The following is an 18149-nucleotide window of genomic DNA, read 5'->3' on the forward strand; positions in this document are numbered from 1 at the left end:
CAGAATAATGACAGAATTACTTGACTAAAAGACATGAGAAATAATGGTGGCTGTAAATTACCTATTAATTTACTGTATGATGTGATAAATAAATTTTAATAATCCTGAACTAGTAATGAAAGGGAAAATGCCAATAGAAACAAAGAGATTTACCTCATCTAGGAGTTAAATAGGTAATACACCGCAGCAGTGAAATGTTGTGCAACACTCTGTAGTTAATTTTATGTCCTGCTCTCTTATATTATTTCTGGTAGGGATAACATCTGGCTGAGATGACCTTTCCAATTTTTATTTTGCCTTTTTTAGGCTGATGAACAAGCTATGCTAGAAGACACATTGGTTGCATTGTTTGACTTGGAAAAAGTTACTTTCTACTTCAGACAATCAGAGCCAGAGCCACTAGTTGCAAGTGAGTAATTAATATCTGGGTTTTATTGGTTTTGTAACATTTTTTGTTCCTAGAACATCACCACTGACAGGGAATCTTAGGCGAGTTGGAATTATGGAGAATAAGTAGATGTATAGCTCTCCTCATATTCCTAGATGTACTGAAATACTGCTATCATCGGTGACACTGCAGAATCATTATCTGGCAACGTCAGTAACCCCGGGGGAAAACTTGTTTGCTTAGCTGAATTTTGGGAGTATGAACATTGGGAGAATGTGACTGCATCAGGAAAGTCCCTGGAAGACCCAGCTGTTGTTGAAGAAACGTGTAAAAATAGCTTGAAGGTCTTGGTAGGGAAATGCAACTGATATAAGACAAAGAAGCATAAACCACATTTCATTTTGTTGTGTGAAAAATAAATGGCTTTTTGAGGAGTTTCTTGAGAGGACAGGACAGGCACTATTAGGATCACTTTAAATTTGGCAAGAACCTTTCTCCGAGACCTGCTGCTGCAGACTATCAGGGTCCTGAACCCTTCCTCACAAAACTTGCCCAACTCAGCAGGAAAGGACTGTCTTTGCAGTCTGCTGTTCACACACTTTGCTCATTTTCAGCCATTCCTTTATTAATGTACGTTCAGCCAGTAAATATTGTCCTGCAGTGAACTTTGTTTAGTGAGCAAAAAGGCCTCATTTTTTTCCTGTCTCATAAGTCCCCTGGGAAGGGAGGAAAGCATGTCTGCTTCACATCAAGCCCTTCTGAAACAATTCCTTTGCTGGATTAAGACCACACTGGAGAGAACTTCTGCAGTAACCAAAACCAGAAGACACAAAGCTACTCCACAAAACTGCCTCTGCCTGGGAGAATTCAGTAGCACAGGGCTGAGAGTCAGGTAGGATTTAGCCTGTTTAAGACCACAGTTATTTTGGTTTGATTCAAGTACGGTCCCTGCTCAGTGTTTTCAAAGAAGCCCTGCTAAACCCAGTAACAACATGGAAATGCGGTTCCAGGAGGGCCTCCTAATGTGGAGTTAATGCTGTCATGAACTGTTCATCTTGCAGGGTCTTTCAACTGAGGTGTCTGTGCTAATAAACAGGAATGCCATGTGCTCAAGGATTGCAATGAATTCTGTGTTTTCTTTTGGTTTAAATGCTGCCACCACAGTCACAGTGACTATGTTTACAGTAGCCCAAGAACTGGCAAAATTTTATTTTTTTCAGTTATGATTCTGCATAATCAATAAGAGAAAATAAGTATTTTCTTGTTACCATAAGTAGTGAAAATGTTGCTTGGAATCTTTAGCATTTAGTTACAATGATTTATGCTCACAGTAAAAACTCCTCTATGTAATAATAATAGTAATGCAAGTCACTATGTTTGTTACTGTTTTCAACTTGGAGACTTATCTATGGAAACAATATATAATGAAAAATACTGAATGTTGTGTCTGCAGTGATTTTTTTAATCTAACTGCATGAATTTTGTGTGCAGCAGTTTCTGGAAAAGAATGTGTCATTGCTTACAATCGAATTGTAAAACTGACTGTATTTTTAGATGTACCAATCACATACCAAGCAGAAGGAAGCCGGCAAACTCTGAAGGTTTACTTCTACCTTGATGGTTACCACTTTGAACAGCTTCCGCAAAGGCTGAAGAATGGAGGAGGATTTAAAATCCACCCAGTGCTTTTTTCACAAGGTAACTTGAGGTTAAATTCACCCTGCCCTGCTTTTTTCACATAATAGTTAACTCTCTTTAAACTCCACTTATTTACTCTGATTTGAGTCCTCTGTAGTCATAAGGGTACAATGCTTATATTTAGATGTTGTTTAACGTGAGCATTTTTTGAGGACTTTGAACTAAAATGTAAATTGAAGAAATTCGGATGTCTGTAATAAAAAATAGAGGCATGGTTATAAATTTCTAAGTTTATGCCAGTTACATGATTCCAACCACAAAGAGTGAATCTTCATTTATCAATATTGTTTTGTTCTTTTTAGCCATTAATGGACAATAGTCAGACCATGAAACTTGCCCTTAAAAGTGTTTTGCTTTTCAAATGCTTTCGTAGTCTTTTCCCATTACTTCGTATTTGAGGACTAAGCTGTTATCCCCCTGAGAATTCTGTCTCCTGAAAATGTTATGAAGAGTTAAATAGCATTCTCAGGCTTATGTAGTTATTGCTCTGCAAACATTACAAAGTGAGGAATGGTGGCGCTGGCGCTCAAACTGTTCATAAATTCCAGGCAGCCTGCATTAGCTGCAGTGTCATTACAGTCATCAGGAGCGTGAAGTTTGCTCCACAGAAATGGTGAATGTGAGCTGCTGATTGCCTTGAACCGCCTTTGATTTCACAGGGAGCTGAAAATACTCCACACCTTGTGAAAAGCTTCCAGGGTCTGTGTGGAATAGGCAGAAGTCAGGCATACAAATGAAGTTTTAGAGGGGAGCTTGGTCTCTGATGGACAAGGAAGATGTAAAAGAAAATAGTGCACAGAAACATAAATAAATAGCTGAGCTTTTAGTATAAAGTTAAAACACACAATTTTTTAAAAAATGAGATCCCTGGAGTTAGATTTTTAAACAAAATAATGAAGACTTCAGTGGTTTTCTTTTGAATAGATTGATTTCAGTCATAGGGAGAAATGAGAACACTGAGCAGGAGGCAAATTTCAGTAGAGCAGGCAAAAAAGCACTTCAGAGAGAACAGAAAATACCTTGGTTCAGCTGAATTCCTGGAAATACTAGTTTTTTTAGACTGGGGAGGGGATTCAGTGTGCTACGGGATTTATTTAGCAAAATTTTTTCCGCTTCTATTTCCAATAGGAGAAGAAAATTGATTCTTAGGATAAGCATCTCTGTAGTCGGCTAAAATAAAAGGATAAGGATCCATTCAAGTGTTTACATCTGCTTAATATTTTTCAGTAGAATGGAAAGTTTCTTCTTTCTTTATCCTATCAAATTTATTTAATTTTCAACCATCATTCTCTAAAATAGTCCATTGGATTCCAAGAATAAGTAGTCCTGGATAAGTCTTTAAATCCTAGTGTAAAAATCATTATTTTGAGGGTTTTTTACCTCATTAATGAGTGGATTGGGATTCTATTTTTCACTTTTTTCCTATGAGGTTTGGCTGACCTGCCATGAAACTAACTCAGTAGATTCCCATCTGTAACTGAAATTTATTAGCTACTAATGTAGAAATCTTATTTACGTTTCTTTGTGAAGTGAATTTTTGTTCCCCCAATCTAAACATAGGTAAGTTGTTTCCTGCCTAAAATACAGTGGTTGATGGTATTTTCAAACGGAACATTTAGAAAATCTTGTTTTTGGGCTATTTTGTCAAAGGCACAGGTCAGTGCATATCAGACTGTTTATCTCTGTGTTTCTCTGTTCTCACTGTCATAGCTCCATGCCTAAAATTGCAAGTCAACATATTTACATGATTAGCACTATAATATTTTTTGAAGTTTTTTTTGTTGTTTACCCAATCTGTATTATCTATCTCTCTATTAGTAGAAAAAAGTTTTGTTCAACCACATACCTGAATGTGTGCACATTCAAAAGGATCCTGGTATGCAGGACTGAGGCTGGGGCTGTTGAGATATTGCTATTGGCATTTAGATTGCTCTATTTCCTACATTAGACATAAGATCTCCACATAAATTTAAAGACATTATTTTAAATGAAAATCCTGTTTATTTAGAATTGTTACATAGTGTCTTAGTTATGTGTAGCTTTAAAAATTTTTTTTAGTTCTTCACAGAGTGTTAGAATAATTCAGATTGGGAGGGACCTCAGGAGACCTCTGTTCCAACCTCCCACTCATAAGAGCAACAGCTGTGGCATTAAACCGGGGGGTTGGATGTCTAACAAGGAGGATTTTGCAAGCACTCAGGGACAGAAACTGTACAACCTCTTGGGAAGCCTGTTACTCTACTTGACTGCCCTAGTTGAAAAAGTTTTTTCTCTCTGTGGAATTTCTTACTTCAATTTGTGTGAATTTTCAGCTTGTACCGTTGTGAAGAGCCTGGCCCTTTATGTGGCCCTGCACTTGGGTGCAGTCCAATGCTTGTCCCTGTTTGGCATCAGCTGCAAACGTGTCTTACTTCCTCCATGTCAGTGATAAAGACACATTCAACAGAGACACCTGTGATGCTCTGCTTCTAGTGGGCCCCTGGGCAGGCCATGTCCCGTTAGCTACTACCCGTTGATTCCACCCATTCTTCCCGTTTGCTTTCCCAATTATGTGCCTTCAGAACATAATATCCTATCTTGGATTGAAGAATACCATAGAAGACCTTTTTGTAAGGAAAGCTTCCTTGCAAAAGAACTGTCTAATAGTAGAAAGATTGAGCCCTTCAGAGAGGGCAGAGATGAAGCACGCAGCGTGGGAGTCCCTGCCTGCACCTGTGAGCGTGGGCCCGCAGAGGCAGAACTCTGTGCTCCTGCCAGTCCTCACAGATGACTGAGTTTTTCCCGGTTGGGTGATCTAATTGAATAAAACCAACTTCATGCCAGTAAAATAAGCAGTAAGGATTATCAATTCTGTTTGTGTTAACACGCTGTTATAAATGGAGTGCAGTGGATATTTTTGTTTGAGCTGTCTGGTGTGACTTAGAACCAAAGAAGAATCAAGTCTGACTGTTGAAACTTAATATTTTTTTGCACAGAAGTGGAATTACAAACTGCGAAAGCACAGAAGGGGTGTGCAATTTGCATGTTCTTTCACAATGAATGAATTATTTATTAACTGGTCATATTAAGCAATACAAGCAGAATTAATATTCTGTGTGCAGCTGAAGCTGTAAGACAGCAGCATGTTTCCATGAAAACTCTGCTTATGGCTTGCATTTTCTGATGGGGTGATGAGTTCTTAGAATGTGTTTGGATTTCTAAAGTGGCAATGTTCCTAATTGTAAAGCCTTTAACGCTTCTCCAAAAAAAAACAATTGTGTTTCACCAAGAGTTGGAGTTTATGTTTTAATGTGGTTGACCTCTTAAAATGAAGATCTTAATATTTTCAGTCCAAATTTTCATGAGAATCCTTTCATTAAATTTTCTGTTTAGTTCCTGAGTTCTTGTGGCAATATTAATCCTTGGTTTGGTGAAATGAATGCAGCAAAGTTGGACACAGACAAGTATTTGACTTCACTTATATTGAAAAGGAACTTTTAGGCCATTTTCAGAGATCCAGCAAAATTTGCATTACTTGATCTAAAAGAAAGTTTTCACATTATCAGTGGGTACAGCTAGAGGAACCTCTAGTTAGGGAGCTTCACATTTTTGAGGTGCTCCACATCTCCCAGAATCGGGCTTCATGAGAAGTTATTAGGTCTCCCTCTGTGAAAGTTACATTGATCCTTTATTTCCTCTACCCCAGCTCATGCTATTGTTTTCTTCTAGGATATATCAGAATTAAACCTCGCATTTGCATTCAAAAGGCAGGAATACATTAATTAGAGCAAAGGAACTCAAATTAGTGCTCTCCTTTATATTTTCCACAGGGCAAGAAATATAATTTTTCTTGTAAATGAAATTTTTAAGAGAGATCTGTATGAATTTGATGACATATGGAAACAGCTCAGCAATTCACAGTAGGGTCACAGCCTCAGGGTTAAAAAGTACTTCACTTGTGTGTGAACAAAACTATAAAGAAGGCAATTATTAAATATTTAATACTGATCTCTCTCTTTTCCACTCTCCTTTCTCTTTTCACAGCTTTGGAGAGCATGGAAGGATACTATTACAGAGACAGTGTCTCAGTGGAAGAATTTCAAGCTCAGATTAATGCTGCCTCACTGGAAAAAGTCAAGCAGTATAACCAGAAGCTACGGTGGGTAAATAAACCAGCATTCCTGGAATTAGCTTACAGAGTTCTGTTTTTCAACTCAGTTTCTGTGACACAGCTTTAAAATGAAACGTGTTGTATGGTGGTTGGCTTTGGCTTCATGACTGAGTAAGATCCAAGATTCATGATTCTGACTTTTTTGGTTTCTGCACTGTTAAATTACTTTTACAAAAATTGCTTTCTCCTGAAAGTTTTAGCTGTAATTGCCTCCAGGTTGCTGTAATAATGCATATAGAAAAGGCAAGGCCTACTTGATCACAAGTGGAGTATCAGGATTGCCACACATTATGATCTGATTTTATAGATATCTGACTTTGATATCTAATTTCTACAGAATAGGACTTGAAAAATAATATTCTTCTCCTGCTCTTTCTCCCCACATCCCACCATACTAATGGGAATACAGACATATTTGGATACCTGCATCAGCAATGGCTATGGATTACAGAGTACATACTTGCCAGTATATGTAGAAATTATGCAGCTGTATATTTTGGTACATATTTTATTAAGGAATTGCACATAAAGACAGAATTTCTATTACACAAAATAGTCTGTTAGCTATGAAGTAAGGAAAATGGGTACATAGATGACTCTTGTGTCTGTCTCACTGTGTCTGTGCAATACACCTGTTTGAGTATTGTTACTTGCCATGAGCTGAAGAGTGCAAAGGACTGTGGTAAAACCACATCTGTTCACTTCTAAAATTCTTGAATTGGATAGAAATGTCATTTCACCAGGACGACTAGGCAGTTTATAAAAGCAGCAGAGAACAGGAGTTAAAAAAACTCAAGGACAATGGAGAAGGGGGAAGATGATAAATGAGGATCTCTTTGCAATTCCTTTACCTATTGGTTCTTTCTGGAAGGTTTTCTTCACGGATCTTGCAAAATTATTGATCTTATTTGTTATTAAAGCAGTGGGATTTCTAGATTCTGTTTTAATCTAAGTACTGGTATAGCAAAAGTGATTTTAAAGCCAATTACATTCAGTAAATACGGTATATTTGATTTTTTTTTTTCTGTGTGACATCTCTGTCTGCATTTGTATGTCAGTGACAAATGTATTCATTTAGTCTGTTTTCCATCTTCTTGTATTTGTACTTCTTATTTGGGAAAAAAAGTGCCTCCTGAGTGTTTATGTGACAAGGTTTGTTATAAATCAGATTTACAGAGAACTTTGGTCATGCCAATATTTGGCCTAGATGAAATCAGCTAGTTTTGGAAAGAGATTCTATCAGTTAAAGGAAAGACTTTTTGTGTTGGATTTTTTCTATGAATAGGACCAATTTAACCTCCCATGAAAATCTTTAAAATAAATTTTTCCTGATTCTATGCTAGTTGTGTTCCTTGACCTTGCTTACCTCATGAGTTAGGTCCTCCATTCATGCTGTGGCCATAATGAGATACATTCCTCTTTACAGTGTTGTCACTCACAGCTCTAATGAGTTGCTAAGCTTCAAGGCCTAGTTTTATAAGAAGTTACCATGAAAAACTTATCATTAACAAAAATTACCATGGTATCTCTGCCCAGTTCAGAAGAACAGGAAAAGAATTTATGGTTTTTTTCAGCTCTCTAATGTCTGACTAGAACATTCAGTAATTGATTTGTTTGCTCTCTGGTGAACTCTACCCATTTCTTAAGTGCAGCACAAACAGCTTCAGGAAATAACTGACAAAATGTGAAGAGGAAAAACAGAAAAGCAGATGCTTCATTCTTGTTCTGCTCTTTGCTAGCCTGTGTAGGTGTTTGGCCAGGAGAATCTAATGAAGTAACTACAGCAGCAAAAGATCTTAACATTTGGGTAATTGCTCTAAAGAAACACAAAAAAACTGAAACGAAATATTCCCTGGAAGAATACTCAAGTGCAATAATACTTCACATGGAAGAAATCCTCCATGCAGCACCTCTTAATCATTAATAAAATAAGTCATCTGAGATACAATCCATAAGCTACTCCTTCTCCATAGAAAAAGAATGTGCTGCTTGCTTGTTCAGTGACCATCTGATGACCATTTAATAATCTCTCCATCACTACAGCAGCCAAAAGCAAGTGGGAGCAATGGCAATGGAAAAGGTACTGGGAGAAGAGCATGGGAACTAGTGGGAAAGAAAGAAATGTTTGGCAGTGACACTGTAGCCAAGGCATCCATTGATGAGAATTCAGGAAACAATTTCAATTTCTGTTATTCCTGATGCATTTAGTTAATAATGTTCCAATAATATTGTGAAATAAAAGAGACCCCTGGGTTATGTGTGGTCCCAGCTGCAAACAGAGATGTTGGCCTAGCTTGGTATGTACCCAAGCAGGAGAGTAAATTAAAAAATGAGTAGCATCTTTGCTCAGCTACCTCTTAATTTCTTGTTGTAAAGTCTTCTTAAAGTTTTAGTACATAGAATATTTTTGGGTGATGGATTTCGTACTGATGTGTCCTTTAAATGGATTAATATACAGGTTATTTATTTGAATGAATCAAAATATATATTAGGGAATTTTTAGTGGATTTCAGGAATAATAGCCATTAAGTCAAGAAGCTGAACCTTTGCTTTTATTGCAGAGGTCATTCATAACTCTGGAACTCTGACCAGCTTTTCCACAGTACCAGAACTCATGCAATATATCCAGGTGCAAAATTGTCCTCCTTGACACTGATTTGAGCATCATAAGAGCTTCTGTCTTTCATGGTTCTTGCTTTGGGGCTTTTGCAAATACTACCTCAACTATGAAATAATCTTTGATAAGATCATCATTTTTATGAGAGTGCATGAAAGAATAAGAATTGCAGTAAGAATTTCATGCTTATGTGGAATGGAGGAAATGTCCCTTCATCTTTTGTAATGGAATTAACCCTAGCTATTGGAATATTATTAGTAAAATAATGGAACTTTTGTTCTAAGACAAGCTCAAGTTGAGTTCTTCTACAATTCCTGAGGCAGCATCCTCTATGCCAGCAGTGTGTAGGAGGTGCTTTATTGAAATAAAAAATGTTATTTAAAGAAAATCAACAAAACAACCAATACCTAGTTTATGAGATTTCAACCTGCTTAGAAATTTGCAGCATCTAACCCACAATTATTCTTATCATGCTGGATTTTTTTTCAAATTGCTCTTACATTTACAGTTCACCAATCCCATTTCTGTGACACGTATAAGGAAAATAAAGTTATGTTCAAATTCTCTTTGAGAACTGAGCTGGTGCTAGTAGTTTCCAGCAATGTAAATTGAACCTGATGAAATTGTTTGGTAATCAGGAACATTCAGTACATCCAAGTGAAAGTAATTAGGTCAGCAGAGATTTTCAAAATTTTTATTACTATGTGGTTGATAGCTCAGCAGTTGTGTTCTAATTTAGCAGCGGACCAAAAAGAACCTGTGTATCTGACCACTGTGGAGGTCAGTGTTAAGTGGGACCTTTCTGTATTCTCTTTCCTCCTTCTACTTGTCCCCATCTTCCTCCTTTGGTACTCCTTGTCTTTCAAACAGGCTTTTTTCATTCTGAATCAATCCTTTTGCTGTTACAGATACCAGACATTATTTTGCTTCAACAGTGCAGGACACAATGGTGTTCAAATCCGTAACTACTACAAATGCTGGTAGGAGTAACAAAATCTCACAAATACACTATGTTTACTCAGACTGCTTGGCTGATTTAAATATTGTCTTGCAAGTCTTGAGTGATGTAATTGTAAAAACATGAGTGTAAACTTAAAACAGTAATGCTTCACAATTACAATTTAAGCATTATTTGTTTAAAGTACATTCTGTCCTTTGAATATGGTCTTCATAACTGGTAAAGGTCTACTTCCTGCAGTAAGATTCAGTATGCTAGCTCTTACTGCATTGAGTAGAAATAAATCTTATGGTCTGTGCTGTGATGGTCAGATGGGTTGTGATGCAAGCCTGTTGGAAGCTGGGGCAGTCCCTGACAGGCAGGTTAGCTGCATGGCCATAGCTCAGCCAATCTTTGGACTGAACAATGGCTTCCAAGTAAAACATTGAGTTGGATATGAGAACAGTTTTTATCCTTAGAGAAATAGGTTTTAGGGTTAGCTTCCTGCAAAAAGTAATCCATTTTTGAAAGTGGACTTTCACTGTCAGAATGAAAACTTCTGTAATGTTTATCCAAGTTATCATAGGTTTGGGCTTGCTGGCCCAGGATGGGAATTTGAGTGTGCATTAGGGAAAAAAAGCTTGCTCTTTCAGTCTTGCTATCCCTGTATTTGACATTTTATCAGATGAACCTTTTTTTTTTTTTTTTTGCTGGTGGTGATGGTTTTTTTAAGTTATTTGTAGTGTGAATTCTCATTCTGGGTAAAAGGTGTCCCTCCTATGACATTCTGTTAAAATGCAGTTTTCTGCAGGTGCTTCTGGTTAGCTGCTTAATCAGAAAAAGTCCAAGCACATCTGTGCTATAGGAGGTTTTTTCCTGGATATGTCTGTGCACATAGGGGATGTATCACAAAGGCAGAGAGGATGTTCAGGGCACAGGTCATTCAGCAGGGTGCAGGGCTGTGGCTGTACCAAGCCTGCTTCCAGCTTCTGTGTCTCTGCAGTGTGCTTCGCTTTCATCGCTGACTGCAAGAGCAAACTGCGGTGGTCTGTAGGTGCTGAGAACTGCACATCAATACACGTGCTTGGATTCCAAAACTGTCTATGCAGATAATTTTTAGTTAATAAGAAATCAGAGAAATTAATGACTTCTAGATAGATGGATGTTTTTAATGCTTCTTCAGAAATGTATGCTCGCATTTAGACATTTAAACCTCTTAAAAATTTGTTTTCTGATGTTATGGTGGCTAGGATTGGGAACGTACAGAGGAAATGAGAAAAATAATAGATGAAGGCGAGGTCAGGAGAGTTCTGCTTTTCCATTAATTTTCTCTTATGCTCAGCATGGCACTTTCTTGTGACACCCCTGATTATATGATGACCCAGTTCTTTACTCCAAAGATAGGATCACACTGTGGGAAAGACAGCTGAGGGCTGCTGTACATCCCCACCACTGGTGTGGGTGTTAATTACCGCTGTATAGTAATTAACTCGCCTGTGAATCAATAGAGAAAGAAAGTCTGGAAAAAATGTTCCTTCCTTCCTGCCTACCATTCTGTGTGATTTGGAACTATTCTTTGAAGTCAGCTGTGTCCAGGCTTGTTGGCAGCTACTTCTGTAGTCTGTTGTACAGCTATAATAGAAGAAAAATTAAAGCAAGTAGTAAAGGGGGAAAAAAGTGGATTTTGTTTGAGTGTTCTTGGTTTTTTGTTGGGTTTTTTCCCCTAGGTTGCTGATTTCTTGGATATCATTTTGGGAGGTAAATGCAAGTCTGTTATGCTAAGGAAGCAATTATAATCAGTGAATCTAACGACAAATGATTTAGCTAACTACCCTCATTACATTGAACATCTGATTACACTGAATGTAATATTTGTCACTTTAAAGAGTTTCGTTTACGATGTAACTTCAAACAATTTTTCTGTCTGAAGCCTCCTGTATTTATTTTATGTCATAAGTAATCCTCCACAGAGCAATGGCAAATTTAATTGAATTCTTTTTTCAGGGATGTTACAATTCAGGACGTTTTCATGTTGTTGGGGTTTCTTGTTTCTTTTGATTTTCAGAAAGATAAGAAAAGGAAACCATTTCTGCCACTAGAATGTAGGCAAACATGGAACAAAATCTGAGGAATGTATTTTTTTTTATTTATACACACACATATACACGCACAACAGTCTCTCAAGCTGCAGGCTTCTTGGCAGGACAATGTTTTCTGTATCCTGTCTAATTTAGTCAAGGCAGAAAATAGATGTGATGGCACTCATGGCTTCAGGCTGAACTAAAATTCTCTAATAGTTGCATTGCTAAAAATGAGTTAAAATGACGTAAAGGATGTATCCACTTAAAGGTAGTTAATTACTATGAAAGAAAGAACTTGTTTTTCTCTGAAACAAAATTATGAAGCCTCAAGGCAATACCTGCATTATCAAAAAGGCTAGATCGTATATCAATTCCTGTAGTAAATACATTAAAATCCACCTTAAGGCTGACAGACTCCTTGCCCCACTGTTTCCAGTGGAAAGCTTTTCCAAAGCAAATGCTCAAGTGGTCAGGAAGCTTATCTTGCTTGTCCTTGTGCTACTCTAGTCCTGTGGTGGGTCTTTCTTTCATGTCTGTTCAGCTCCGCGAGTGACACGTTAATGAGCAACCAACAGTTTTCTGTCATTGCCAACAAATTTAGAAGAGTGATGTGAGGAGACTTAGAGGTTTTAGAGAGTGATTCTGTGATAATATTTTCTATTAGTTACAGTGAGATATTTCTAAATTACATAGAAAAACTGCTTCGTGGTATTCAAAACTACCTATTTGATACACAGCTTTGTGTTCAAAACAGCAGCAGTAAAGCTGGACTGCAACACTACATAGAAAAATTTATCATGTATTTCCTATGACTATAAACATTGGAAATCTAATGACACTCTGATTTTTAAGACGTGGTTCCAAATGTCCAGAAATTTGTGACATAACTCTCTCTAAATGCAGAGTCTTTAATTGTAAATTAAGCATTCACTCTGAAGGATATAACAAAGAAATAATAGCTAAGTTTTTCTCCTGATGAACTTAGTGAGAAGTACTTCAGATAGAACAGAAATTAAGATTCGTTGCATCTAAGTGAAGCAAGACCAGAGAGAATAGAGAGATCCTGGGAAAAGTAAATGAAATTTGTCTAGCTAGTCTAAAAGATATTGCCAGATGGCTTGAATTTAGCTTTGGGATTTTTTTTTCCTTCTTCCATGCTGTGCTCATTCTGTGAATGCAAATTAATTGTTTCTTTAGACTTTTGTCAGAATAGGATCAGTATTTATTATCAGTAGTGTTTTGTAATTGAAAGTTATGAGGCTTGGTAGATTATATGTACTGACTCTTTGCTCAGTGAGGTGGACATCAGGTTCATTCTGCTTTCCTTAACTGCTGCATGCGCAGAGAATGTGTATCTGCAGTGGTCAGAGGTGGAGCCTTTTCTTTCTCTCCTGGTCACTGATAGGAATCCAGCCCTAGCCTGCAGTAGTTGAAACCCATGCCACATGGTGAATATTTGGCATGTTGTCTCTTTAAACAGTGTATTCCATTTCTGGAATATCCAGAGCTAAAAAGCTTTGTCTGAAAGAGAAATGTGGAAGCAATTACTTAGCATTATTTGGTTCAGTGTGGATTTGGCTGTTTTGACAGGGATGGGAGAAGCAGGAGGGCACCTGTAACTGCTTTGTGGTCAAAGAACTTACCTTTCTCATCAAAATAGAATGGTTTCAAGTGCCCTTGGATGTAGGTAGAGACATTGGAGACTAAATTCTGGAAAACAGGTGAAAAGTGGGCAGTGTTATATAGAGCAAACTGGACCTTATTTCCCATTTTTTTGTCATCCATAATTTTCTGTCTTCACATTTCTATGCTCACATTTATGTAATCCCCTGCTCTTGTGTTTACAAAGGTTTAAGAGTAGGGCTGTGAAAGGCCTGCTTCGATAGCAGGACTGTTGCTTTGCAAGCATCCTCCTCTGTTTCTACCTCCGATACTTGTGCTCATTCTAGTGCCCGTTGCTCAACATACCTTACTCATAGGCTGAAGATAATTTAAATTGGTGGGAGACAAGTAGTTTAGCCAAATGCTGCAGTCTTGTGAGAAAATGAGGAGCATTATGAAGATTCCTGCCCTTAGTCTAAGAGTCCAGTTTCTTGGGAATTTGGTTTTCAAGAGCTGAGAGTTTGTGTCCCTGCTATACTCCCAGTCTAGTCCACTAGAGCAGGTGGTTGCTAAGGAAGTCCTTAAGTTTCATTTCTTGAAATTTTCTTAATACTCTTCCCCACTTGTAAGTATTTAAATGCATTATTAAACCTGATTATTTTTTCTCTTCTCTATATATTTTTCTTGCCTTGCCATACAGTCACATCCCCTCACCAAAGGGGGGGATTGCATTGTTTCCCACAGTTGAGGGAAATAATAGTTGTCCTGTTCCCAGCCAGGATAGGGTTAATTTCTGCAGTAGCCAGGAGGGACATGGCTAGGACCTGGAGATTGTTCTGTACCACCTTACATCGTTGCCAGGGGCAGGGGAAGGGAGTTTCTTCCAAGGAGAAGAGGTTCCTTCTGGTGGAGTAATTGTGGTGCTGGTCCTGAGCCACAGGGAGCATAGGGTGGCATAGCTGTGGTTGGATTGTGGGCTCCACAGAGACCACTTTTGTGGGGGAATCGCTCTCTCTTTTGTACTCTTTTGTCATTAATATTGTTGCTCTTACTATTTGTTTTCTTGCACCATTGCTGTTTCTAGTAAATTGTTCCTATCTCAACCTGTGTTCTTTGCCTTTTGTGACTCCAGCTCTGCTCTCCAGCCCCCTGCCGGGAAGGGGGAATGAATAATGGTGCATGCCTTGGAGTGGTTTTAGAGGGAAGACTAAATTGGAGAATGCCAGTCCTAAACCATGACATCAGCAGGGACTGACAAAAGCTGATTTTCCACTTTGTGATGGGGTTACGCCAGGAATCATAGAATTATTTAGGTCTGGAAAAGACCTTTAAGATTGAGGCCAACTGTTAACCTGGCACTGCCAAGTCCACCCCTAAACCATGTCCTTGAGTGCCATATCTACACAACTTTTGAATGCCTCCTGGGAGACTGACTCAACCATGTCCCTGGGCAATCTGTCCCAGCGCTTGACAAGCCTTTCAGTGAACAAATTTTTTCCTAATAACCAATCTATTCCTCCTATGGCACAAATTGAGGCCGTTTTCTCTTGTTCTATCACTTGCTGTGTGGGAGAAGAGGCGAACCCCCACCTCATTACAAGAAGAACAGTAAGGTCTCCCCGAGCCTCCTTTTCTTCAGACTAAACAACCCGAGCTCCCTCAGTTGGTCCTTGTAAGACTTGTGCTCCAAGCTTTTCTCCATCTTCATTGCCCTTCTCTGGACACATCCAGCAGCCCAAGGTCTTCCATGTAGTCACTGCCCCAAAACTGAACACAGGATTGGAGGTGTGGCCTCACCAGTGATGCTACAGGGGTGTTAAGACCTTACCAAGGGGTAGGGCTTACTGAGTTTCTTACTCATTAAATACAAATTACGTGTGATTAGAGCCACATGGTGCTAAAGTTTTCTGTTCTGCACTTCAGTTTTCACAATAGCTGTGAGAGGTCAAAATATTACTGTATATGCTCTTTGACAATTTAAAATCATGGTACTGTCATGAAGCTTTTCAGTTGTTAAAATTAAAACTTTCTGTAACTACTAAGGATGCTGGTGATGCTGTACATAGGATTGTATTGCTGACAGATGCTAGGAAACATGGTTTAAAATTGCTGAGTCTTAACATGGGTTGAGAAAGTAATTGTACTTGGTAATTTATCTTTATACTTGGTAATTTATACTTGAATATTGAGATTTGCCATTTGGTGGGAAGAATACATGAAATAATTTGCTATAATAGAAAATGGACACATTTACTACAGAAAAAAAATTGCATTTTTACATATATATTAGATGTATATAAATGTATTTACAAATTTATATGCATTAATATATACACACACACATACATACAGTAAGCATGTTATGAACACTCTCACCTGTGTAGTTAAAAACTAGATGACAGAACATAGAATTGTTATTAAAGAAATACAAAAGTATATGTGCATAAGGATGAAAAAAATACAGAGATACTGTTTATCTGTGTCATAAATATGTGCTTTTTAATTTGACTGAAGAAAATAATTAGGGACTCCCACCCTACCCTACTCCACACCTCTATTCTGATGTGTCCTTTCTCAATTTGCTGACTGTGCTTTTCTAGATGGTCTTGACTATCTTGTGACTGAAGGACAAAAAATCTAGTAGAATTGAGATCCATTTCCATGCTTCTGTTGAGGACAGTAGGAACTAATTTATATGTTTGCCATGCGGGCTGTGGAAATAAAATCCTAAATTCTTCTGTGCTGTAACATCAAAGCAAAACCATTCTAGAGCAGAACCATCAACTTTGTGGTATTTAATGCCATAACCCAATTACCTCCCCCATTACCTCCCCCTTTCCAATTATTCTTTACTATCCTTGTATTTAAAAAAAAAGATTCGCAATACATAGGATAACACTGTGGGCTTACTGGCACAAGAAATTGAGAATAAGACTAAGCATTTGCATTTGCTTGAATTATCTTTCTGTTCCAAGTTACTCAGGAATGTGTGTCTCTGCAGGTCTGAAACCTTCTTAGGGTTCTGTTTGCAAAATTTCAGTTTTCAGGACTTTATACATGTCTTTGTGAGTTTTGGAGGGTACCCTGTAAAATGCTTCACTAAAAAACATCAGTACTTCTGCATTTCCTTTGTACTCAGGTTCTGGGAAGGCATCTTGGGAAAGCCTTTATCTTGTGAGAGATTTTACTTTTTGAACCCGAAGATGTTTGTTACCTTATCCTGGTGTTAGTTTTCCCTGAGATACTTGTCCCTGTTATTTGACATTGCTGCTTAGGGGATTCCTTACAAAAGTCCAACACAGCAATAATCCTCAGTAGATTTATTGTGTATTGGATTATCTACCTTTTCTTTTTTTAAAGGAAAGCTTTTCTGCTGGATCTTAGAGAAATTGCAAGGCTTTAAAAGCTAAACTAACATCACATTTGGAGACAAAGAACTATGATTTCATTCTGGTTCATTTCAAATGGATTAGAAAATATTGTCCAAATTGGGCACCATGCCAAGATTGCCATTAACTTTTCCCATAAAATATGATTAAGGACCTTAACAAGCATTTAGTAATTAAGCGAAGTGCTTTGGAAATTTATATGCTGTCCACAGGTTGTCATGTTCTGTAAAATACTGAAGACAGTTTTTATGAAAAGCAATAAAAATAAAGCACTTGAGAAACATCTGGGAGTGTTATCTGATGGGGAAGGAATAGTTTCACTTGTAACAGGATATTTTTATATTTAAAATGAATGTTGTGTATAGTTGATTTTTTATTTGGGTTTTTTTTAGGTTAGTGAATAATTGCCTGAATTAATGGAGTAATTCCTATAACCATATATTCCATTCCCGTGTCCATGTTATTTCATTTTATACCCTGAGTTAATTATTTTCCATTCACTCCATTAATTAGTGTACTGTTCCATATTTGGTTTCTGGTTTCATTTACAGCAGATGAATTTGCTGGAATAACAGTCCAGAGAGATGGGATTGCTGAACAGTCTCTGAATGAAGCAGATTTTCCTATTCTATGGCAGTAAAAAGCAGTATAGGCTTTCAGACTGATAATGTTCAGGGGAGAGCAGCATGAAGCTTTGTTTTGTAGTTCTGCTAACACAGAAAAAAGGTTGGTCTGCTGCTGCTGAGGTAGCTTTTATGTGCTGTGGCCACTCAAAGTGATTTATGAGTAATTTTCTCCACAAACCTATTTTCCTTTCAATAGTGTCCAGCTTCCTTTGACACAGAGTGCATTGTGGATCATGCAACAGGCTTAATGGAATAACAGAACTAGATTATCTTTGCTGTGCTTTCTGAGGGAATTAATTCAAACCTGAAATTTGGGAGAACTTGTTTTTCAAAACTACAAATAATGTATGGATTGGACAAATAAAGGATGGATTGGATGGATTTGTTCATCAACTCAATTATTCCAGACTATTTAATAGTAACAGGTATTCAGATCTGCAGTCTGCACCCCAGCCCAGCAAGAGTACAACAATGTAATTTCTCTCCTAGATGAAATAATAAAATAAGAGGGGGAGCAATTTTTAGCCTTGTGTACTACATGAATCAGTGCTTTAATGACTGGAGGATCCAGCTGATCCTCCTGTTTGAGAGCTAGGATGCAAGAGGACAATTTTTTCTTTTTTTTTCTTTTTTTTTTTCATTTTATAAAGCAACTGAAATT

At 37.6% G+C, this 18149-nt stretch overlaps 1 protein-coding gene across 2 annotated transcripts in view; it reads left to right on the forward strand.

The window, feature by feature from the left end:
• Positions 1 to 18149, forward strand: part of PREX2 (phosphatidylinositol-3,4,5-trisphosphate dependent Rac exchange factor 2) — a 166376-nt gene that overhangs the window by 118355 nt on the left and 29872 nt on the right. For both annotated transcript variants that reach the window (XM_041412732.1, XM_041412733.1), the window contains 3 exons: positions 307 to 409; positions 1943 to 2086; positions 6110 to 6224. In XM_041412732.1, coding sequence (XP_041268666.1) covers positions 307 to 409; positions 1943 to 2086; positions 6110 to 6224 — 362 coding nt within the window. The remainder of the gene's footprint in view (positions 1 to 306; positions 410 to 1942; positions 2087 to 6109; positions 6225 to 18149) is intronic.

This window comes from Onychostruthus taczanowskii, unplaced genomic scaffold, assembly GCF_017590055.1.
Source record: "Onychostruthus taczanowskii isolate IOZ18803 unplaced genomic scaffold, ASM1759005v1 scaffold4, whole genome shotgun sequence".
In the NCBI taxonomy this organism is placed as follows: domain Eukaryota; kingdom Metazoa; phylum Chordata; class Aves; order Passeriformes; family Passeridae; genus Onychostruthus; species Onychostruthus taczanowskii.